Consider the following 26,012-nt stretch of genomic DNA (forward strand, 5'->3'; position numbering starts at 1 on the left):
GAAGTCGATCAGTGGAATGAACAATCAAATCTCACTGCAGCTGAGAGAAGTCGTGGTGGCAATACATGTATAAACCCTGCTAGACATGTGGAGTAGCCTTACCGTGTCCACAAGATAGCGTGTACTTATAGAACAGGCATGCCTAGGGGAGGAGTTAGAACAGAGCATGGACAGAGTCACGCTTTACATGCATAAACTACATGCTAATATTTGCACACACCAAAGCAGGAATGTATCAACCTAGGCATAATTTAATTACGACATATGGATACTGTGTGTTTTGTAAAAGAGGCGCCTCCCTGTCCTATTAACCTGCGTAAAGTTACCGACACTTATGTTCTTCTTACTCAGTGAAGGGAGACGCCTGACCGCAATAGCAAAATAGCTTTTTCTCCCCAAACTGAACATAAGAATTGCCGCTGCTGGGTCAGACCAGTGGTCCATCCTGCCCAGTAGTCCACTCACGCGGCGGCCCTCAGGTCAAAGACCAGTGCTCTAAATGAGTCCAGCCTCACCTGCGTATATTCTAGTTCAGCAAGAACTTGTCCAACTTAATTTTGAAACCCTAAAGTGTGTTTTCCCCTACAACAGATTCCGGAAGAGTGTTCCAGTTTTCCACCACTCTCTGGGTGAAGAAGAACTTCCTTACGTTCGTACGGAATCTATCCTCTTTCAATTTTAGAGAGTGTCCTGTCGTTCTCCCTACCTTGGAGAGGATGAACAACTTGTCTTTATCTACTAAGTCTATTCCCTTCAGTACCTTGAATGTTTCAATCATGTCCCCTCTCAATCTCCTCTGTTCAAGGGAGAAAGGGCCCAGTTTCTTTAATCTTTCACTGTACGGCAACTCCTCCAGCCCCTTAACCATCTTAGTCGCTCTTCTCTGGACCCTTTTAATTCTTTTTTTTTTTGTCTGAGATGAGGTAGACTATATATGAGGTTGAAGTGTAGATGGAAGAATGAGTTGAGGATCGTTCTTACTGTATAGCAGCAGAATGCCAGCCTAGCTAGAATACCACCACAGTCATCAGTGCCCTCAGGGAAACCCAGTACATACTTTGGTGGTGGGTTTTTTTTTTTTCCATGCCTTCAGCAATAGCTCTTAAAGCCAGTTTAGCACAAACTTTTCTAACTTTGTCTTGAATCCCTGGAGGGTGTTTTTTTTCCTATAACAGCCTCCAGAAGAGCGTTTCAGTTTTCCACCACTCTCCGGGTGAAGAAGAATTTCCTTACGTTTGTACAGAATCTATTCCCTTTTAACCCTCTCGTTCTCTCTACCTTGGAGAGGGTGAACAACCTGTCTTTATCTACTAAGTCTATTCCCTTCAGTATTTTGAATGTTTCGATCAAGTCCCTTCTTAGTCTCCTCTTTTCAAGGGAGAAGAGGCCCAATGAAAAGTCTCTCACTCTGCCATGAATGGGAAATTTCTATCTGAAATAATGGCAGGTGACAGAAAGGCACCAGGAGTCAGAGAATTTGCTGCCCTATGACCAAGATTTGGGCAGGATCTTGTGATGGTGCTCTGACCTCTGAGCGCTACAATGCGTCAGACGGATGAACTCTTTCTGCTAGAGCTAAGATGGTGCAGCTCCCTTTGTCCTAGGCAGTGGTTAGTTTTATTAGTGATGACTGGGAACAATCCCTCAAGTGCCGTGCTTCCCCACAAATAAGACAGTGTCTTATATTCATTTTGGGTTCAAAAAACGCACTAGGGCTTATTTTACATAAGAACCTGCCTTACTGGGTCAGACTTTCTCACGGTTCTCACAGTTCTCACGGTGGCCAATCCAGGTCACTAGTACCTGGCCAAAACCCAAGGAATAGCAACATTCCAGAATCCCAAAAAGTAGCAACATTCCAGGACAAACAGTGGCTTCCCCCATGTCTTTCTCAATAACAGACTATGGACTTTTCCTTCAGGAACTTGTCCAAATCTATCCGCTCTTACCACAACCTCTGGCAATGCATTCCAGAGCTTAACTATTCTCTGAGTGAAAAATATTTTCCTCCTATTGGGGTTTTTTTGTTGGTTTTTTTTAATATTCTTTATTGATTTTCCAACTATCAACAGTGCATCAGGCCGCCAAGTGGTATAAATTAATATCTGAATTTTTGAATAAGAAACCAAAAACTGGTCTTAAAGACATTTGGAGCACTTAGACTAAGCAGCAGATTTCTGTGCCTCCTATTGGTTTTAAAAGTATTTCCCAGTTTCAAGTTTATTTAAAATTTCTTATACTGCCCAATCAAGCCTTCTAGGCGGTGTTCAAAATCACCAAAACAATGCACCAAATAAAATACAATTTAAACAGAAACAGACCAGGGGAAATGACAGTTTTTAAAGACATTGACGAACAGGAACAAAAGGAAAGAAGGGTTAGAACTACAATTGACAGAGAGAAAGAGGACACACAAGGGAAAGAATAACAAACGTAAAACCTTTCTTGAATCTAAGTCGTCCTTAAAAGGACAGTTTAAGTTACAAAAGCATCAAGGAAGAGAAATGTCTTTAGCTTCACCTTAAAATTGGCAAGAGATGTTTTTCAGGCAAGTAATTTGGGATACTATTCCAAAGAGAGGGGGGCGCTAACAGAGAAAATTGTAGTCCTCATTGTGCTGATATGTTTCAATGAGGAGATGGTAAGAAGGTTGTGAACTGTAGATCTTAAGGTTCTAGTTTGGTTATATGGGATAAGTAAGTTATTAATAAATTATGGCTGGTTATTTACTCTGGTTTTAAAGGTTAGTAGAAGAATCTTATAGGTGATCCTATGTTCTATTGGTAACCAATGAGCTTTATGTAAAAGAGGGGTAGGTAGCATGGTCGGTTTTTGTTTTTTTTTGGGGGGGGGGTTTGCATTAAATATAACTTCATCGAGTGTCCCCTAGTCTTTGTCATTTTTGACGGAATGAAAAATCGATCCACTTGTGCCCGTTCTAAACCAAACTAAACCTTAAATTTATATACCGCATCCTCTTCATAATTATAGAGCTCGGCACAGTTTACAAGAGCTTAATATAAGGAAGTTATAGCATAATGGGATTGGAGGTTGAGCATAGGGGGAAGGGAGCATTACATTTTTGTGAATAGGCTAGTTTTCAGATGCTTTCGGAATAGTTGGAAGAAGCATAGATTCCGTAGTGGGGCAGTAAGGTTATTCCAAAACTCAGTGATTCTGAAGAAGAGAGATTTTCCTAATTTTCCTGTAAAGAGGATACCTTTTAGTGAGGGAAAGGATAGTTTAAGTTTTTGGGTGGATCTGGTATCAGGGCTCAGGGAATTCCAAGGTAGTGGAATTAGGGGAGGGAGGATGCCGTATAGAATCTTAAAAGCTAGGCAGGCGAATTTAAAATGAACCTTGGAAATTATTGGAAGCCAGTGAAGTTTTTGGACAGAAGAGGGGAAACATGATCAAATTTGTTTTTTGCAAAGATCAGCTTGGCCGCAGTGTTCTAAATCCACTGAAGTCTTTTTTTGGAGTTACAGTAGTCTAGTCTGGAGAGAATGATAGATTGTACAGGATTTTGTAGACTTTAATCATATCTCCCCTCAGCTGTCTCTTTTCCAATCTGAAGCCGTAACCATTTTAGTCTTTCCTCATACAACAATCATCTCTCCTTTCCTCTCCTCCACCCCAATTCTTCCTCTTTCCTTTCTCCCCCCTCCCCCATGTGCAGCATCTTTCCTCTCCTCTCACCCATCCCCTTGTGCAACAACTTTATATCCCTCCCTCCCATCTCCCTGAGCAGCAGAACCCCACCGACCCTCCCACTGAAAACAGCGGTGGCAGGAGCACTCTGAATGGGCTGCTTTGCGACCTTCTCTGCCAGGGCCTTCCCTCTGTCACATCATTCAATGATGCAGCAGAGGGAAGGCCCCAGCGGGGAAATCCGCGAAGCGGCCCATTCAGAGCACTGGCGCCGATGCTGTTTTTGGATGCCTCGGAGATATGTGAATTTTATGGTGGGAGGGTTGGTGGGGTTCTGCTGCACAGGGGGATGTGAGCCCAGAAATAGTGGAAGCCTGTGGCTTTTTCTTTTTAACTAGGGATGGAGTCGGGGAGTATCGGGGATATTCGGGGGCGGGGGACTGCAGGGTCGATCGTAACTAGGGCTTATATTAGGAGCATCTTTAAAAATCATGTTAGGGCTTATTTTCAGGGAAACACGGTATGCAAATGGGATTTACTGGTTTTTGCATATCTCAAGTGTTTGGTCATGGAGAATCAACACTGGACGTAGCTTCCTGTTAGAAAAAAATTGCATTACATTTGAATTGCTCAGTTTAACAGATTGATCACAAATTCTGTTTTTACAGGTGTCTTTCTTTCTGTTTGTTAGTTTTCCTCAGTTGCCAAAGTTATAAAAGCTGGCTTTGAACCAATAATCTATCCTGTTTTTCTGATTCAGACTTTTAAAAGACAGAAACGTTTTGTGCAGTAAGTAGCCCATTGAAATCCCCTTTTTTAGGTAGTTTTAAATCCTATAACTGGTTCCCCCTGAAGGCTGCCTTCCGTTTTACCTGTTTCCATGAATTCCTAAAACTTCGTGTTTATTTGTTTCTTGGGCACTTGTAAGCTCCATGCAGCAGGGACTGACTCATCTCTACACATTTACACTGGATTTCACTAGATGGCGGTAGAGGTTTCTACTGTGGGCTACCAAGGTAAGTGCTCCCGACGCTCATAGAATTCCTGTGAGCATCGAGACACTGACCTGTTTAGTAAAAGGAGCCCTTAGTTAGGGACTATAGAAATGTTAGCTGCAAACTTTATATCCTGCCGAATCCTCATTAATTAGAGTTCTAGTTGGGTTACAGGCAACATATTGTTGCATAGAATTTGTTATCAAATTACCCCTACAGTCTGAGGTAATAAGTCATAAATAGCGGCTGAATATCAAAAATCCAAAGCAGCCCTTTATGGACAGCTGCAATCATCTCTAGATAAGTTTATTGGTTTTTCTGGATTTTGGATGAGAACTTATTGATTTTATACCGTTGAACCTATATGGGAACAAGTGACATATTGCACACAGCACCTTTTGAAATGTAAAATAAAAATTTGGGTGAATGCGGATGATGTTTTTGGGAAATACCCTGGTGCAAAGCTAGCTATTGATCACAGAGGTTGTTCCCCAGAAACTGATCATTCATCCTTAATTAGAATAATAACATAAAATAAAGAAATGTTTTATAAACGGTTTAGGGCTCTGTGTGTAATTTTGGAAACTAGGAGCAGGTCTGCTTTGTTAATAAATAGCAGCTAACCATTAACATTACTAAACCACGATAGCGGCTATTAGTACAGGGAGCCACACTGCTCCCAACGCTCATAGGAACTCTGTCTTGATCAAGGGCAAAGCACAGAGTGTCTGGGATGGGGGTGGACTGTCCCCAATACTCTCGACATCAGGTACAAGGAAAGGTCCACACTGGCAAACAAACCAAAACGAACCCTCTTGACTCGGTTACACAGAGGTCAGGCTCCTTCTTCTGAAGATTCTCAAAAGAAAACATTTCGTGAAGATTTCCACCACATCAGCGGCCCTGCTGCCTTCCCACCTCTTCTGCAGAGAGAAGGGTGACTCTCCCACACCAGCGGCCGACTGCAGAGGATGCAGGGTCTCTGACCTCCTCTCGCTGCTTACCGGGCCGGCTGTTTTCAGGATTTTACCCCTAGTATTTGAGAGCTTCTGGGTGGTCTCTCCTGAATCACTTAGCTTGTTATGTATTTATAGAAACTCCAGCCAATGCAAAAACACAGTAATGGATACCAGATAAAAACCACCAGGACCTAGGAGGTCTGACCAGAAAGGTGGCAAGAGCTCTGCTTGCTGCTCTGCCCCGGTTTAGGGGTGTGTCAGCCACTTTGTGGAGCTTATACCCCTCTTTTCCTTTGTTCAGAGTCGTGGTTGTGGAGCTCTATGGATGTAGGTTACCTTATGGCTCCAGAAAAAGGAGGACGGATTGAGACATCTGGGTTTTGGAAGCCATATGGTAACCCCTATATGTATTACAAAATTGCTCTCAAAGTAAAGTGGGCGAACACTGAGGAGAACGTGGTATTTTCAACAACAGTGGAGAAAAAAACCTCAAAAAGCCCATGCCGCACATTTCACGAACATTGTGATAAGCTGCATAAAAAGCTCCACTCATAAAATACCTTTCATATCTCACAAGAGAACATCCCGCTGTGCATGCTACAAAAAGCAAAAAAAGCTGTTGGTTGAATTCTGCTGACAATTTGAGCTGCAAGAGTGAAGTTTGTTTGGAAGAAACTCTAACCAACAAAACCCCAGCATTTTTATATCGTTTTCTTGTTCCTTATTCTACAAAAAGAATATTACGTTCTAGTGAACAAAATCTGTTATCTGTCCCTTCATTAAAAATTATCAATACAAGGAGACAATTTATTTTTTCATGTACTGCACCACAGACATGGAACGCTCTTCCTATTTTCTTACGAGAGGAAAAAGAACTTGGAAAATTTAAAACTGAACTCAAAACTTTCCTTTTTAAAGATGCTTTTACAGTATAATTTTAGTTTTAGTATTACATTTTCTATATGAAACCTGTGTTAATTATTTCCTTATGTGTTTTCCATCAATGTTTCTTCTTTACTTTATGAATTGTATTTCTTCCCTTCTTTCCCGGTTATTAATGTTAATAATCATGAGTTCTTACCCATTATTTAATAATTGTATGTACTGAATTGTTTGTTCTTTTTTTATATTTACTAATTGTTAAATTTAAAGTGTACATCGCTTAGAATATTTGATTAAGCGATTTATCAAATCATCTAATAAACTTGAAACTTGAAACTTGAGAAACGTGGTGGTATCCACATTGTTCTTCAGGGAACGTGTGAACAATTTTCTTTTTCTTTTTTTGATTTTTGTAGTGTGCACCAGTGGGATGTTCTCTTGTGAGATATGGAAGGTATTTTATGCCTTTGATCGTATTAAATATTTAAAAAATGAAGCATCAATGTGTTCAACTTATCAAATATTTGTCTTAGATCTTACTAAAGGCCTCAGTTAAACCTCCTCCGCCTTTCAAGATATGTTCCATAAAGCAGGGACTTTTGTGCAAAGTTTTTAACTTTATACTTAAAAAATTTTCTTAATGTATACTGTATTATTTTTAATGTATACTGTAGTTTCAAGTTTATTTATTAATTTGATGAATCGCCTATCCATAATTTACTAAGCGAATTACAATGAGTTATATAAACATATTAAAAAAGCATACAAATAATATTATGTAAAAAGAGAGTAAAAAACAGACTCATAAACAAACGTAACAAAAAACACGAAAGGATAAAAGGGGAAAAGTTACATAGTAAATGTTTTGGAAAAAAGAAAAGAGAATATTCAAGGAAAAAACATAAGGAGGGATGACTTGGCTACACTGCCTAAATTATGTTTATTTTAGAGACTAAAGGCATCTTTAAAAAGGAAAGTTTTTAGTTTATTTTTAAAGAGACTGAGTTCCTTTTCATCTCTTATGTATTGTGGTAGGGAGTTCCAAGTTTGGGGGGCCACTATTGAAAACATGTCGTGACGTCTGGTGCCTACAACTTTTAAAGAAGGAACTGCCAATAATCCTTGCACTAAAGATCGAAGAGTGCGTGATAAGTTATACGGGATAAGCATCCGATTTATAAATGATGGTTCACTCGTAGCTAGAGTTTTAAATACCAGAAGCAAAATTTTATAAGTAATGCGACGGGTAATGGGGAGCCAGTGCGATTCGATCAAGTAAGGAGTTACATGGTCATACTTTTTACCTTTATGTATTATTCTTTTAAAGTAATAAATATTGTACTTAGCTTCAATCTCGTCTTCATAATAATTTTGACCTGGGAGAATTCAGATCTGACATGTTTCGCAGATCGGCCATGGATTGGGCCCTAAGTTATTTAAAATGTTGATAACCTGCAGCTATTCACAGTTCAGAGAAGGGTACAATAAAGATGAAAATAAATACAGAATATACTGAAACCATGAACAATAAAAATCATCGTCGGGTACCAGTTGTACTTACCGGACCATTTCTTCCATGTCAAACAAACAAAAAAAGTCTATTTTCTTATAAGATTGCAATAAATTGTCATTCCAAATTAACTTCCAAAAGCTCTGCAGAACAGGAATTTCTTTATCTGCTTCCTAATGCCACACTAATGGTAGAAAAAGACCAGTTGAGCTTTCCAGTCTGACCAGTTATTCCGGTCCACACTCTGTGAGGACAAGAATGGAACAGAGCCATGGTGAGGCCTCACTTGGAGTACTGTGTTCAGTTTTGGAGACCACACTACCGAAAGGACATGCTGAGGATCGAGTCGGTTCAGCGAACAGCCACCAGGATGGTCTTGGGGCTCAAGAATCTCACGTATGAAGAAAGATTTAAAAAATTGCGGCTGTACTCACTTGAGGAAAGAAGAGAACTGGGAGATATGATTGAAACATATAAGTACATCACGGGACGCATCGAGTCAGAAGATGATATCTTCTGGCTCATGGGACCCTCGACCACCAGAGGGCATCCGCTGAAAATCAGGGGAGGGAAGTTTCATGGCGACTCCAGGAAGTACTTCTTCACCGAAAGAGTAGTGGATCATTGGAAAACCATCTTCATGTCATTCTTTAAGGAGAGAGGGAAGAATCGGAGTATGAATGGCCACAACCACTGTCCCGCAAGCTTTGCTTTGAAAAATTCTGGTGTAGAAGGACCGAGGTTGAAATAGACACTAGAAAATAACATGGGATTATTTCCTGCGGTTATCCGTGGGGACGGGAACGGTGATGAATTTTGTCACCATGTCATTCTCTACCTCTAGCCATTCTTCCGTACAGATGCAAAAAATCCATGTTACTACCAGAGCTTCAATGAATATCATGTAACAAATCCCCTTCCCCCAGCATTAGGAGTAACCTGAAAACCAGGAAATGCAGGTTTAATTCCCACAGTAATTCTCCGTGACTCTGGGCAAGTCACTTAACCCCTCCACTGCCCCATGTACAAAATATACTGTATGTAAACTGCTTTGATTGTAACCACAGAAAGATGGTCTACAAACTCCATCCCCTTCCCTTTCAGGGACCATCCTATGGGTCCATGCAGGGTTTGTGGCCCCAGTTGAAGACAGTCACAGAAATTCTTGGTTGTTGTGAATTTATTATCAATCGTTCATGAAGAGATTCACCCAAAGGGGTTTACAATACAGCATATAATGTTCACGACAGAGTATGTCGTCAACGTCAAAAACGAAAATATTTCCCTTTAGCACTTATGGGTCAAAACCAAATTCTATTCTCCAGTAGAGATGTACATTCATTAGCATGTACAGTGGTGCCTCGCATAACGAACGCCTCGCACAGCGAACGCTGCGCACAACGAACTTCATGTCTCGCTTCCTACAACGAACTTCGTTTCACACAACGAAGTCGCCCGAGCTGCATCCTTCCGCGCAGGCACTGCGCTTAACTGCCCTCTCTCCGCCTGGCTCCCTGTGCAGTGGCGGACCGTCGGCTCGCAGGGGCCCGGCGCCTACTGCTGATGCGTTGGGGGGGGGGCGGAGCTACTCTCGCCGCTTCCCCGATGCTAGAAAAAAAAAAAAAAATGAACAGTTAAGTCCCAGTTTTTGCCGCTGAGACTCTGCCCTCTCTCACTGTAAAATTATTGTTTATACAGTATATCGTGGCTTCTAAAAAAAGCAGGAAGGTGATTTCTGTTGAAATGAAACGGGAAATAATTAGAAGGAGTGAATGTGGGGTAAAACAGTGTGACCTCGTCAAAGAGTTTGGCCTCAGCCAGACCACCATTTTCACCATTTTGACAAATAAGGATGCAATCAAATCAGCCAAAGTAGCCAAAGGAGTATCAAAACGATTTCATGAAAAACATAGGTCTTCAATCCACGAGGAAATGGAGAGGCTATTAGCAATTTGGATTAAGGACAGGCAGGTGAAAGGTGATGTGTTGTTTTAAAAAACAATTATGTTGTTAGATGTATCTAAATAAAAATAATAACCAAAAATTTATCTTTTTTTATGTCATCTTAGCAGATTTTATGCTACAGAACGAATTATTTTTTTTAACATGTATTGTTATGGGAAAACGCGTTTCACATAACGAACTTTTCACATAACGAACTTTTCACATAACGAACTTTTCGCATAACGAACTTTTCGCATAACAAACTTTTCGCATAACGAACTTTTCACATAACGAACTTTTCACATAACGAACTTTTCACATAACGAACTTTTCGCATAACGAACTTTTCGCATAACGAACTTTTCGCATAACGAACTTTACACATAACGAACTTTTCACATAACGAACTTTTCGCATAACGAACTTTTCGCATAACAAACTTTTCGCATAACGAACTTTTCGCATAACGAACTTTTCGCATAACGAACTTTACACATAACGAACTTTTCACATAACGAACTTTTCACATAACGAACTTTACACATAACGAACTTTTCACATAACGAACTTTACACATAACGAACTTTACACATAACGAACTTTTCACATAACGAACTTTACACATAACGAACTTTACACATAACGAACTTTTCACATAACGAACTTTTCACATAACGAACTTTACACATAACGAACTTTTCACATAACGAACTTTTCACATAACGAACTTTTCGCATAACGAACTTTTCGCATAACGAACTTTACACATAACGAACTTTTCACATAACGAACTTTTCACATAACGAACTTTACACATAACGAACTTTTCACATAACGAACTTTACACATAACGAACTTTACACATAACGAACTTTTCACATAACGAACTTTTCACATAACGAACTTTACACATAACGAACTTTTCACATAACGAACTTTTCACATAACGAACTTTTCGCATAACAAACTTTTCGCATAACGAACTTTTCGCATAACGAACTTTTCGCATAACGAACTTTTCGCATAACAAACTTTTCGCATAACAAACTTTTCGCATAACGAACTTTTCGCATAACAAACTTTTCGCATAACAAACTTTTCGCATAACGAACTTTTCACATAACGAACTTTTCACATAACGAACTTTTCACATAACGAACTTTACACATAACGAACTTTTCACATAACGAACTTTTCACATAACGAACTTTTCACATAACGAACTTTACACATAACGAACTTTACACATAACGAACTTTACACATAACGAACTTTTCACATAACGAACTTTTCACATAACGAACTTTACACATAACGAACTTTACACATAACGAACTTTTCACATAACGAACTTTACACATAACGAACTTTACACATAACGAACTTTTCACATAACGAACTTTTCACATAACGAACTTTACACATAACGAACTTTTCACATAACGAACTTTTCGCATAACGAACTTTTCGCATAACAAACTTTTCGCATAACAAACTTTTCGCATAACGAACTTTTCGCATAACGAACTTTTCGCATAACAAACTTTTCGCATAACAAACTTTTCGCATAACAAACTTTTCACATAACGAACTTTTCACATAACGAACTTTTCGCATAACGAACTTTTCACATAACGAACTTTTCGCATAACAAACTTTTCACATAACGAACTTTTCACATAACGAACTTTTCACATAACGAACTTTTCACATAACGAACTTTTCGCATAACAAACTTTTCACATAACAAACTTTTCGCATAACAAACTTTTCACATAACGAACTTTTCACATAACAAACTTTTCACATAACAAACTTTTCGCATAACGAACTTTTCGCATAACAAACTTTTCGCATAACAAACTTTTCGCATAACAAACTTTTCGCATAACGAACTTTTCACATAACGAACTTTTCGCATAACGAACTTTTCGCATAACAAACTTTTCACATAACAAACTTTTCGCATAACGAACTTTTCACATAACGAACTTTTCACATAACGAACTTTTCACATAACGAACTTTTCGCATAACGAACTTTTCGCATAACAAACTTTTCGCATAACAAACTTTTCGCATAACAAACTTTTCGCATAACAAACTTTTCGCATAACGAACTTTTCACATAACGAACTTTTCACATAACGAACTTTTCACATAACGAACTTTTCGCATAACGAACTTTTCGCATAACAAACTTTTCGCATAACGAACTTTTCGCATAACAAACTTTTCGCATAACAAACTTTTCGCATAACAAACTTTTCACATAACAAACTTTTCACATAACAAACTTTTCACATAACAACTTTTCACATAACAAACTTTTCGCATAACGAACTTTTCACATAACGACTTTTCACATAACGAACTTTTCGCATAACGAACTTTTCGCATAACGAACTTTTCGCATAACAAACTTGCTCCTGGAACCAATTAAGTTCGTTGTGTGAGGCACCACTGTATTTAGCTCATTAAAAAATAGTTGCACATCTTAGGAACCAGTTCTTTGGGTCTTTAGCATCCCCAATCATTTTGAAAAGTTGACTCCTGTGTCGCACATTAACCTTTTCCTATGGAGTTTAGATTTGAACACTTCTTAAAACACATCTTGGCCTTAAGTTGGCATTGGGCGATCCACTTGACCGTCGTGGATGTATTATCACGGACTTGGTCTTCCCTCCTTTTGTGGGTTTAGATCTTAATTTAATTTTAATGATTATCCTCCCCTTTTACAAAGCTGCGGTAGTGCCTGCCGCTTGGCAAACGTTCCAACGCCCATTAAATCCCTGTGCGCTTCGGCGTGATTACAGCAGCTGCCATTACCGCTGTTTTGTAAAAGGAGCCGTATAGGTTTTATTCCATTTCCTTATGTTATTGATTAATGTTCAGTAAACTAGGCTCCCTCTATTTATTATCCTGATTTCCATATTCTGGAAGTGAGAATATTTCTTAATGGCTACAGGTGACAAATAACTTAGTTCAAATGGTAGGATAATATTGTGAAAAGTCACGCGTGTTTGGTAGTGTTGACCATGCTGAATTACATGTCCATTAATAAAGATTTGAATCTACCTTCTCATGTAAATAAACTGAAATACTGCCTAAATCGCAACTAGCTTTATCACTGCTGCAGGACTGACAGATTTCAATGCTCCAAGGCCCACAGGGTCCTTCAGAAACACACAAGGCAGTACAGCTGGCCTGAAATCCGCTGAGCAAAGACAGCTCATGCCACATGTGAAGCACATGGGACACAGAGGGGGCAAATTACGAGTGCAATGTTTCCCATTGCAAGGGCCGTGGGATTTCCTTGTGCCCTGAAATTGCATTATGTAGACAGGGAAGAGTGAGGCCAGAAAGTTCAGCTTTGCAAGCCTAACTTTGAATTAACGTTTTAACTTTGGAAACTGGCCCCTATCCCAGTCATTTGGTAGGACTCCCTCCTCTTCAATTTTGTAAAAGAGAAAAGGACACAGAGAAATCGCCATAACGGAGCAAAGTGAGAGCAGCACAAACAGACTTCACTGGGTTGGCGGATGAGATATATACAAGCTGCCAAGGAAATGTATACAGTGCCCTGATATTTCTGCGATTGGCTGTGGTTTGGCAGTTTACTTCCATGCAGGATAATGTAAATATGTATGAAATATAACCAGTATGTTATATGTTTTGGCCTAAAGTTGCAAAATCCAGCTCTCAATGATTGATGCATTCATAATTATTCTTTCAGGAAGCCAACAGTGCATTGAAACACATGTCATCACTAAATTCTGGGAAAACCCAAGCTGTGAATAGGAAAGTCATTCTCCAGAGGTTGCTTCAGCTGCTGCGTTTCATGGGTCTGATAAAACTGGGCACCCACCAAGTGCACTTATTAACCAGCAGAGCTCAGTACATATCACACATCACAAATTTACACCCCCCCCATCAAACAGTTTTTAACGCAGGCTGGTGTGCTGAATGCTCTGCACTGCTCCCGATGCTCATAGGAACTCTGACTCTGGGCAGGTCACCCAGCCCCAGGTACATTAGATAGATTGTGAGCCTGATTACTATTCACTGTATTGTAAACCCCTTTGGGTGAATCTCTTCATGAAAGATTGATAATAAATTCACAACAACCAAGAATTTCGGTGACTGTCTTCAACTGGGGCCACAAACCCTGCATGGACCCACAGGATGGTCCCTGAAAGGGAAGGGGATGGAGTTTGTAGACTGTCTTTCAAAGCAGTTTGCATACAGTATATTTTGTACATGGGGCAGTGGAGGGGGTTAAGTGACTTGCCCAGAGTCACGGAGAATTACAGTGGGAATTAACTATTTTGGAGATCTCTGATGAAGAGGTAGCTAAATCTTCAACATTAGTGGTTTCGGTGGCACTTTTGCCAGATAAAATGTGGATTTTGAAAATATTCTTCCAAAACAGACATAAAGAACTTCTGGGCATTTATGATCCAGATATTCCTGGCGAAGGCATCAGTTTTTGCTTTTGAAACCAGGAGTTACTTTTATAGGAAGGATTTTCTTTTTGAGATACCTATGCAAATGCATAGTGAGATATCAAGCTTAAAATATGTATTTTTTTTTAACCTTCTCATCTATCCATGAAACGCCTTGAGGGAGTACAAAGTTTGAGCTCTTCAAAGATTGATAGTCTCTGGAAGCCAGACCCAGATGATATCATTTCCTTTTGGTTTTTCTACTTTCAACTAGTAGTACCTTTATATATCTGCTCTATGTAATCCTGGATCTATAAATTGTGGACTTGAGAATGATTGGTCAATAATATTTCTTTACATAGTTTTGTTCTTCTGAAATGGACTGTATCAATCTTTTCTGTGCAAGATTTATGCTCGATAAGATTGAAAGTAGCTAAATAAAAAATGGTTTTCAGGCTACTCTTAATGCTGGGGGGAGGGGGTTTCGTTACATAATATTCATTGAAGCTCTGGTAGTAAGAACACTTTTCTATAGATCTGAAACATGGATTTTTTTATTATTATTATTTTTATTTTTTTTTGCATGTGTACGGAATAGTGGATAGATGTCCCCCAAGAGTATGCATGCATCCTGCCCAGAAAACCTGGGTGGAAAAGGGTGTTGTCAGGTCCTGCCATGGTACTCCTTAGAAGAAGGAAGCCAAAGAGCTTGCGCCATGACACCCCAAAGAACCCAGCTCATAGGAATAGCCATATTGCAAAGTGCACCATGGAAACCAGGGAGCTGAGGAACAGAGGAGGGAATGAGACAGGGAGGAAGTGGCCTGAGAAGTGGGAAAAAGAGAAGGGATAGAGTCAGCCACAGACAAAAATAAACCTTGTGAAGGGAAAAAGTATGTGTCAGGAGGGAGAATAGAACAAACCTTGAGGGGATTAAGGGAGAACTAGAAAGAGGAAAGGGGAAGAGAGAGAGAAAAAGTGAAAACGAGCCTTGAATGGAGGGGGAGAGAAAATCATGGGAGAGTGAACAGGTGGAGTTGGAAGGCTATCCAAATATTTAGAGGGGGGTTTTCTACTAGTAATAAAGATCTTAAAAGAATTCAGGCAGCAGAATCATGATGGCAGATAAAGGCCAAATGGCCCATCCAGTCTGCCCATCTGCAGTAACCATTATCTCTTCCTCTCTAAGAGAGATCCCACCTGCCTATCCCAGGCTTTCTTGAATTCAGACACAGTCTCTGACTCCACCACCTCTAGCGGGAGACCGATCCATGCATCTAGCACCCTTTCTGTAAAAAAAAGTATTTCCTTAGATTACTCCTGAGCCTATTATGTCGAGCTGAGAAAAGGGAAAGGAAGACATTTTCCCGAGTGACATGAGTTTTGGTGAAAATCTCAAGTTACCCAAATGACAATCTGAATGATGAAAAATCTTGGAGAGTAAATTTGTGCAATGTTAACCTATTTTAGGATCTCGTAAACCCGGGCCACTTCTCAAAATTTCTTTTCATGCCCTTACTGGGGTGGTGTATTCATCATTGGTCCATTTTTTTAAAAAAAAAATATTTTCAAATTTGGCTAATATACCAACTCGTGTGTGCATTTAAAAGATGAAAAAAAGAGGAAGCCCGACAGGTACTCAACCGTTTCACGCCTTGGTTTCCTCAGGGGCTGTGCTACTTCCTCTCTAGACGTGCTCCACGATGCAACAGTGCAGCCAAATCTTCGAATTTCAAATTAGTTTTGAAACCGTGCAGACTCCTGCTTCCTCTGCTGGCGAAATGTGCTACTAAACCAGTAAGCTAGAATTAACTCTGTTCCAAAGAAGTGACTGTGTTTGTTCTTGCCCAAATTCAGCCATTCCTTCCCAGTGCAGCGTGCAAAGTTGTTTGGCAGAGGTGAATGAGTCTCTCTAGTCCAGCATGAACATGGAAAGCAGTTAGCAGTTGAAAATTCCCTCTGGGCTATGCTTATCCAGTGGACTTTGCTGTTGACCTTCAAGTTCTAAATAGTGTTATTGTAGGAGGTTGTGTGTTTCAATAAAGAGCCATTCTGATTGTGCAGGAACAGTCACATCACTGGATAGTCCATTTAGGCCAGAATCCTGTTTCCAACAGTGTACATAAGTAGATAAGTATCAATTTATGGGACACGTCAAAGGTACGTCAAGCCTAGTATACCGCTTCCAACAATGGCCAATCTAGAGTACAAATACCTGCCAGAATCCCAAAGATGAACAAGATTTCCTGCTCTGGATCCCAGGGATAAGTAGTGGATTTCCCCATGCATGGGGGAGTGTGTGGGTCAGTGGTTAGTGCTACAGCCTGAGGTTGTGGGTCCAAGCCCACGCTGCTCCTTGTGACCTTGGGCAAGTCACTTAATCCCCCCATTGCCCCAGGTACATTAGATAGATTGTGAGGGAAAAATGCTTGCGTATCTGAATAAATTTATGTAAACCGTTCTGGGCTCCCTTGGGAAAACAGTATAGAAAATTGAATAAATAAATACCTTTAATAGCAGTTTATGGACTTTTTCTCCAGGGGTGTCTCTTTCGATTGAAAGGAATCTCTGGAATGAGGGAGCAGAGGATGAAGGTGAAAGGGGACAAATTCAGAAGTAACCTCAGAAAATTATTTTTCATGGAAAGGGTGGAAAATGCATGGAATGCTCTCCTGGTGGAGGTAGAGGAGACAAAAAATGTATCTGACTTCAAGAACGCTTGGGACAAGTACAGTGGTACCTCGGTTTGCGAGTGCACCGGGTTGCAAGTGTTTTGCAAGACGAGCAAAACATTCGCAAAATCGGCGCCGAGGAAACCGAGGAAACCATATCTCCCCTTCCCCCGCGCGATCTGGCACCCTCCCTCCCCATGATCCGGCACCCTCCGTTCGTGTCGCACCCCCTCCCCGCCGCGATCCGGCATCCCCCAGGCATCCACCCACCCACCCGATCACATTTCTTACCCCCGTTTGGCACCGGCACCAACGCACAGGATATGCCGGTGCTGGTGCCCGAAGATCTGCCTCCTTCGCGCTGGGCCTTGAGCATCTGCGCATGCTCAAGGCCTTCGAGTTCCCGTTCTCTCCGAGATTCTCGGATCTCCAAGAATCTCGGAGAGAACAGGAACCCGAAGGCCTTGAGCATGCGCAGATGCTCAAGGCCCAGTGCGAAGGAGGCAGATCTTCGGGCAACGGCACATCCTGTGCGTTGGTGCCAGTGCCAAATGGGGGTAAGAAATGTGATTGGGTGGGGGGATGCCTGGGGGATGCCAGATTGCGGCGGGGAGGGGGTGCGACATGAGCGAGGGGGGGGGGTCGCCGGATCGCGGAGGGGGCGAAACGAGCAGGGGGGATGGCGGATCATGCGAGGGGGCCTTCATGAGCAGGGGAGCAATGCCGATTCTTGTGGGGGGGAGCAGCGCCGCGCCGCTGGCCTCGGGGGGGGGGGGGGAACGTATCAAAGCGAGTTTCCATTATTTCCTATGGGGAAACTCGCTTTGATATATGAGTATTTTGGTTTACGAGCATGCTTTTGGAACGAATTATGCTCGTAAACCAAGGTACCACTGTATGTTGGATCTCTAAGGGAGAAGAGGGCATGGTTAGGCCTTTATCAGTCAATTCATTTCTTTTGTTTCTTTTGAGAGTGTCCCCTCGTCTTTGCACTTATCTATTCATGTTTACCTGTTCTGTTCCACTCAGGGTTTAATAGATCTCTATCGTATCCCTCCCCCTCCCTTCCTCCAGCTGCCTCTTCTCCAAGCTGAAGAGTGTAACTTCTTAACCCTTTCAACTACATCCCTTCTCGTGGAGTTACAATACAGTATTATTATGGCTTCAGATATGCAGGTGACTTTCTTTCTCTGACACAATTTGACCAGATCTAATAAAAAGATTCATATTTTCTCCTCAAAAATCACTTTTACAAGAGTTTGGGGAAATTGTCTTGAGCTATATAGAGAAACCGCCCAAGATCTGCTGCATTATGATATCATTACCAAAATTACCCCCTCCTTTACAAAGCCGCGCTGCCGTTTTTAGCGCTGGCCAGGGTGGTAACTGCTCAGACGCTCGTCGTTGTTATCACAGTGGCCTGTGCTAAAAATGCTAGTGTGGCTTTGTAAAGGATGCTTATGATCATCCCCTGGATTCTATACATGGCCCTCAAAAGATGCTCCTACTCAATAGGGAGATAAATCTTAGTATTCTAATAATAATAATAACTTTATTTTTCTATACCGCCATAGTCAGGCGACTTCTAGGCGGTTTACATTGTAAGAGGGCTGGACATTCAGCGAATAACAAAAGGTCTTAATACAAAACAATAAGTCTACATACAATAAAATACAATACAGTACAGTACAATACAGTGAGTCTAAATACAATACAATACAATAAGACTAGATACAATACCATGCAATGTGTCTAATACAATATGTGATGAAGATTAATATATAATATTGTTATCACAGCTATAATAAACTGTTAATAGTATTACCATCCCTCTCGTACTTTAAATATTATAGTGAAGTGCTCAGACCAAGTAACCCAAAATATAGTGATGTCACTACAATGAGGTTAACAAGGGGACCATCATCGCCTTCACCTGTCCCCTGCCCTCCCTGAATACCCACAAATATTTTCAGATAAACTTGATGTACTTATCTGAATAGGGGGGTAGTTGTTTTTCGTTAATTCTCATTGATGACAGTGTGCTTATAAATTTCATGTGCTCCGTTAAAATCGGAGTTGGCCCGCCGCTTTGATTGAGTCTTGTCTCAGTGAGCCATTACCAGTGTCCCTCCCTGATGAAGAGGTGAAACTCGAGTCGGGGGGACGGGATTGGACGAATGAATGAACAGTAAGATTTCAAAAAAAATGTTTTGAGTGGCGGCGTCAGCAACAGCAAGATTCGTGATCGCGATGACAGCCGGGCACGGGAAGGAGGGTTGGGTCCCGAATCGGAGAGGTCTATTTTTTAAAAATACACATCAATTCGAATCGATTCACCCAAAGTGAATCGGTGAATCGATTCAAATCGGAAATCGGGCAGCACTAGTACGCGGTACTCTACATATTATGAGCAGGTACTATCTGCCCCTTCATTAGAGAATGACCCCCGACCCCACCCACCATGTTCAGATGTCTGTTTGATCAGAATCACATAAAACTCAAGCCGTGGAAGAATAGATTTTGTACTATCCAGAAAGACACATTAAATTACGATTCATTTAACCTTTCATCTAATGAACTGGATCATCTAATGAACAAGAGCAGAAGGACCGTCTCAAATACTAGTTCTCTCCCTCACCTGGTTCTCGTGTAGCTATACTGTAATTGCACTCTTACCATTCTGGCAGACATTAACTTTGTTAAAATTGTGGTGTTCCAGTTGATTAAATTTTCATCTTTTATATTGTGCAAGCGCCACTAATTAACCTTTTTAGATGCAGACAATTACAGGGGCAGCACAGTGTACCAATGACGTGTGGACTGAAGAAAAACAGACGAGTAGTAGTGATTAGTGAGTCAGCGTGGTGAATGTGCACACTCACCATGTCTGAGTAGTGATTAGTGAGTCAGCTTGGTGAATGAAAGACTAAAAAGGTTAGGGCTCTTCAGCTTGGAAATAAGACGGCTGAGGGGAGATATGATTGAAGTCTACAAAATCCTGAGTGGAGTAGAATTGGGTACAAGTGGATCGATTTTTCACTCCGTCAAAAATTACAAAGACTAGGGGACACTCGATGAAGTTACAGGGAAATACTTTTAAAACCAAGAGGAGGAAATTTTTTTTCACTCAGAGAATAGTTAAGCTCTGGAACGCGTTGCCAGAGGATGTGGTAAGAGCGGATAGCGTAGCTGGTTTTAAGAAAGGTTTGGACAAGTTCCTGGAGGAAAAGTGCATGGTCTGTTATTGAGAAAGACATGGAGGAAGCCACTGCTTGCCCTGGATCGGTAGCATGGAATGTTACTACTCTTTGGGATTCCAGAATCTTGCTATCCCTTGGTATTCTATATGGAATGTTGCTACACTTTGGGATTCCGGAATCTTACTATTCCGTGGGATTCTATATGGAATGTTGCTACACTTTGGGATTCTGGAATCTTGCTATTCCTTGGGATTCTTTATGGAATGTTGCTATTCCTTGGGTTTTGGGCCAGGTACTACTGACCTGGATTGGCCACCGTTAGAACAGGCTAAGGGCTTCATGGACCATTTGTCTGACCCAGTAAGGCTTTTCTTATGTGATTATTCACCTTGTCTTTCTCAAACACAGATGAGTAGTGATTAGTGGGTCAGCGTGGTACACATGCACACTCATTGCTGTGTCTTTGTCACTTTCCTCATCCTCCGTCTCAGAGTGATGGGCTCCACCATCACTCCTTTCGGAAAACAAATCCATCTTCTCCTGATGACAACTTATAACCCCTGCTATCAGAATGAATTCTTACACGACCTTTCTCTTTCCTTATCCTTTCAGCTGATGGGGCATTCGGAATGGGACCACAGGCGAGGATTCAGAGGTTCCCAGGTCAGTTAATGTGGGGTTTTGTGGCTGTGAGGCTGAGCAAGGTTTATTCATTGGATCTCGATGGTTTCAGAATGTCTGTGGAGAAGGAGGTAGAGATGTCGCATCATTAGCAAACATTTAAGATGTCTTAATTTCAGCATATGCAAAATTGATTTAGTGTTCATTAACCTACAAATGAATATGTGTACTATCATTTTCCATGCAATATATACATTTTAACCTGAATTGAATCTTTTAAATAACACAAATGTGAAATAATCCAAAATTATTTTACAAAAATTACGAAAGTCAAATTTTTCCCATTTTTTTGCCTGTGCACATCCCAACAGGGAGGAGGCATACTGAATTTGAAAAGCTGATTAAGACTGGGAGATGCTTGCCACTTCTAGGATTGGAGTGTTCATAGGATAAAGAGCTTTGTCGTAGGACCGCAGAGTTCATGGAAGTTTGTGCAAAGTTTGATATCTGAGAAGGGAAAACCCTGCTTTCGATATTTGTGCATTTTTTTAAAAATTCAAGTAAAATATTTATAACATGGTCATCCACAGTTCTGGAGATGATGCTTAAGAAAATGTTACCAGTCCCGTTTTTAAACCTCAGTGCATGAGGATGTTACTGGCCAGACTTTATGGTAGATATCCTGCAAACAAACGGGATGGTTGGACGCCAACTTCAGCATTTGGAACCTAGGACAATACCTAATTACTGGATGGACCGTCATTTACTATGTTACTCTTAAAGGCTGATTTTCTTGTTGAACCCTAAACCAATGTTTGCCAAGTCAGTCCTGGAGCACCCCCTTGCCAGTCAGGTTTTCAGGATATCCACAATGAATATGCATAAACTTGATTTGCATACATTACATGGGCTGAAGCTAAGGGGGGACAAGTTCAGGACAAATATCAGGAAGTTCTGTTTCACGCAGCGAGTGGTGGACACCTGGAATGCTCTCCCAGAAGAGGTAATTGCGGAATCCACCGTTCTAGGATTTAAGGGTAAGTTAGATGTACATCTCCTTATGAGTGGCATGAAGTGACATGGGTAGGGGTAGGCTAGATGCACTTCTCTTTACGAGAAGCTTGGAGCGATATGGGGACCAAAACTATTCCAGGGTACACCTGGCGGGGCCTCCACATGTGTGGATCGCCGGACTTGATGGACCTAGGGTCTGTTCCGGAGATGGCGCTTCTTATGTTCTCCATTATATGCTCTTACCACAATCTCTGGCAATGCGTTCCAGAGTGAAAAACTATTTCTCTGTAACTTCGAGTCCATTCTAGTAAACTGCGACATCAACAATAAAGAATCCAGTGAGCAAAGAAGGGGTGGAACCTATTCCCACAAAAAATGCGTGTGTGCATTTGTTAGTTAGCTCACACCTTTGGAGTAGTAGTTCAAGGTGAGTTATGTTCAGGTATAGTAGGTTTTTCCGTCTCCAGAGGGCTCATAACGTAAGTTCTACCTGAGGTAATGAAGCCTCGAACACTTATGATTTTAAAGTGTCTGAGGCTTGTGCAGATGAGGACGGAGCTTGCAGGAACGGGATGGGGACAGGAAAAGAACTCGCGGGGACAGGACAGGACAATGAGTTCCTGCGGGGACGTGGAAAAATATGCAATCTGATATCCTGCCGAATCCTCATTAAATAGCATTCTAGGTGTGTTACAGGCAACATATTGTTACATAGAATTTTGTATGGAGTTAAATATCTTACAAAGAATTATAGAGGTTACATAAAATTATCAATTTATCCATCCAGTCTGAGGTAACATATCCTCGAGGGCCGCAATCCAGTCGGGTTTTCAGGATTTCACCAATGAATATGCATGAGATCTATTTGCATGCACTGCTTTCAATGCATATTCATTGGGGAAATCCTGAAAACCCGACTGGATTGCGGCCCTCGAGGACCGACATTGGACACCCCTGCTTTAGAAGAACCTATATCTCTAAAAGAATTAGAAACAGCATTGAGGTCTCTTAGAGCTGGATCCGCTCTAGGTGGTGATGGATATACAGTAGAATTTTATAAATCATTTCAAATTAACCTTTTATCACATTTGTTAAATTTATATCAATATCATAAGAACATAAGAAGTTGCCTCCATTGGGTCAGACCAGAGGTCCATCCCACCCAGCGGTCGGCTCCCGCGGCGGCCCATCGGGTTTGTGACCTGTGAAGTGGTTTCTGACCACTTCTATAACCTACCTCTAGATTTATCTGTACCCTTCAATCCCCTTATCCTCCAGGAACCTATCCAAACCTTCCTTGAACCCCTATAAAGTGCTCTGGCCTATCACATCCTCCGAAAGTGCATTCCATGTGTCCACCACCCTCTGGGTAAAAAAGAACTTCTTAGCATTAGTTCTAAACCTGTCCCCTTTCAATTTCTCCGAGTGACCCCTAGTGCTTGTGGTTCCCCACAGTTTGAAGAATCTGTCCTTATCCACTTTCTCTATGCCCTTTAGGATTTTGAAGGTTTCTATCATGTCCCCTCTAAGTCTCCTCTTTTCCAGGGAGAACAGCCACAGCATTTTTAACCTGTCAGCGTATGAAAAATTTTCCACACCTCTTATCAGTTTAGTCGCTCTTCTCTGGACTCCCTCGAGTACCGCCATGTCCTTCTTGAGGTACGGTGACCAGTATTGGACACAGTACTCCAGGTGCGGGCGCACCATTGCGCGATACAGCGGCATGATGACTTCCTTCGTCCTGGTTGTGATACCCTTTTTGATGATGCCCAGCATTCTGTTTGCTTTCTTTGAGGCTGTCGCACACTGCGCCGATGGTTTCAATGTTGTGTCCACCATCACCCCCAGGTCTCTTTCAAGGTTGCTCACCCCTAGCAATATTCCCCCCATTTTGTAGCTGAACATCGGGTTCTTTTTCCCTACAACTGACTAAAGGTTGTATTTCAGGTACTATGGCAGATTCGTTGGTTATTGTTTTGCCGAAGCCAAACAGAGATCCTACTTTGGTTTCAAACTACAGGCCTATTTCATTAATAAATGTGGATGGGAAAATTATTGCTAAATTATTGGCTTTAAGATTGGCAAAAGCTCTCCCTTTTATTATTGAAACTCATCAAACAGGATTTGTTGCAAGGAGACATTCTTCTCATAATACTAGATTGGCTTTTCATACTTTAAATTTAACAAAACATATGAATGATCCAACTTTTTTGGTCTCTCTAGATGCAGAAAAGGCTTTTGATAGAGTGGAGTGGAATTTTATGTATCAACATTAGATGGTTTGGGGTGGGATCTGGTTTTATTCAAATGATTCAGACACTGTATAGCTCTCCTGGTGCAAGATTATACATTAATAATAGTTTATCAGATAGATTTGACTTGTGAAGGGGTGTTAGACAGGGTTGTCCCTTATCTCCATTGCTCTTTGATGTTGTTTTGGAGCCCCTGTTAATTGCTATTAATCAGGCAAGGGAGATACAGGGTATTCCTTATTCGAATTGGGAATATAAACTCTCTGCTTATGCGGATGATATTCTGCTTTATTTGAGAAATCCAGAGACCACCATTCCATGCTTACTTGAATTGATAGAGAGATTTGGAAAGTTTTCAGGATATAAGATTAATTGGAGTAAGTCTGAAGTTCTCCCACTTAATGTTCATTGTGTCAAGGGATTATTTAATTCTTTTTCCTTTTGCTGGAAAGATGAGGGTTTAAAATATTTAGGTGTCTTTATTAAAAACAATATTGAAGACACAGTAAAGGAGAATGAAAAACTTTTATTGAAAAAAGTAACAGAAATGTGTGAAAAATGGAATCCGTTGCATTTATCATGGTGGGGGAGAGTTCAAACTATAAAAATGATGATATTGCCTATAGTTTGCTATCAAAGGAGTATGATACCGGTTTTTTTTCAGGGGTCCTTCTATAAAAAATTGAATGGTATTCTTACGAAATTTGTTTGGTTGGGTAAAAGACCAAGAATTGCATTAGTATCTTTACAAAAATCAATTTCGGAGGGAGGGATAAATCAATTTCGGAGGGAGGGATAAATTTTCCAAATTTTTATAGCCTATATTCTACGTCAGGGTATGTATTGTATCCTCCCAGAGCTCATGGAGAATGTCCCACACTGGTTATATTTAGAATGGTGACTCCTGTTTCCTATACATCTGGTGCATTTGATTAGTATAAAAATACCTAGAAGATATAAAGAGAATAAAATATTGGTTGATACCTGGAAAACTTTACGTTATATTAGTAATTTGACACCTATTCCAATTTCTAAATCATTACATCAATCCATTTAGCTGAACTCCAAGATTAAAATTGGCGGATGTCAATTCGGCTGGAAGCAATGGAGGTATTCGTACTTTGAATGATATTATTTTAAATGGTTCGATGCTTAGTTTTTCACAATTGCAACATAAATATGGTTTAAATAAGACACAAAATTTTAGATGGTTGCAGTTGAAGCAAGCTATTCAGGAGGGGTTCCCTGAATGGAAGAATCTTAATAATCAATATAGTTTAGAATTCCTTTGCTTTCAGGCGGATTTCTTGGGTCACCAAGCTGCACAGTGGTATAAATTACTTAATGAATATCTGAATAAAAAAAAGAAAACTGGGTTGAGGGATATTTGGAGCATTGAGATCAAGTACCAAATTTCTGCATCTCAATGGCCACAAATTTGGTCTTGGAGATTAAAGTCTACAATGTCGGCATCTATGAGGCAAACATGGTTGTTTTTATTGCATAGAGTGTTTTGGACCCCAGTTTGTTTACAAAAAGTAGATACTTCTAGGTCTAATAGATGCTGGCATTGTAATAAGGATCCAGGGACTTTAGATCATTTAATTTATTTCTGTCCTCGTATTAATGCCTTTTGGAAATCAATTTGGCCCCAAATTAATTTGCTATTAGAAAACTTTGTTGCCTTGTCATATGATACAATTTTATTTGGTACTTCAATGAGGTTTAAAAGTCAAATTTCAATGTCTAACAATAAATTACTATTAATATTGACAGGAGTTGCCATTCAACACATCACTAGGAATTGGAAAGACTATACAAGACTCAATTATACCTTTTGGTGGAGTTCAGTATGTTATATGTATAAG

The 26,012-nt window shown here is 40.6% G+C and overlaps 1 protein-coding gene across 6 annotated transcripts in view; it reads left to right on the plus strand.

The window, feature by feature from the left end:
* PDE3A (phosphodiesterase 3A) overlaps positions 1–26,012 on the plus strand; it is a 254,517-nt gene that overhangs the window by 166,649 nt on the left and 61,856 nt on the right. For 3 of the 6 annotated variants that reach the window (XM_033951586.1, XM_033951585.1, XM_033951587.1), the window contains exon 2: positions 20,870–20,920. The exons of 2 other annotated variants lie outside the window; for them this stretch is intronic. In XM_033951586.1, coding sequence (XP_033807477.1) covers positions 20,870–20,920 — 51 coding nt within the window. Of the gene's footprint in view, positions 1–20,869; positions 20,921–20,976; positions 21,010–26,012 lie in introns of those variants that run through there. One more of the 6 variants, XM_033951590.1, reaches the window with a different exon arrangement.

The sequence above is a fragment of the Geotrypetes seraphini genome, chromosome 7 (assembly GCF_902459505.1).
Source record: "Geotrypetes seraphini chromosome 7, aGeoSer1.1, whole genome shotgun sequence".
NCBI classification, from domain to species: Eukaryota; Metazoa; Chordata; class Amphibia; order Gymnophiona; family Dermophiidae; genus Geotrypetes; species Geotrypetes seraphini.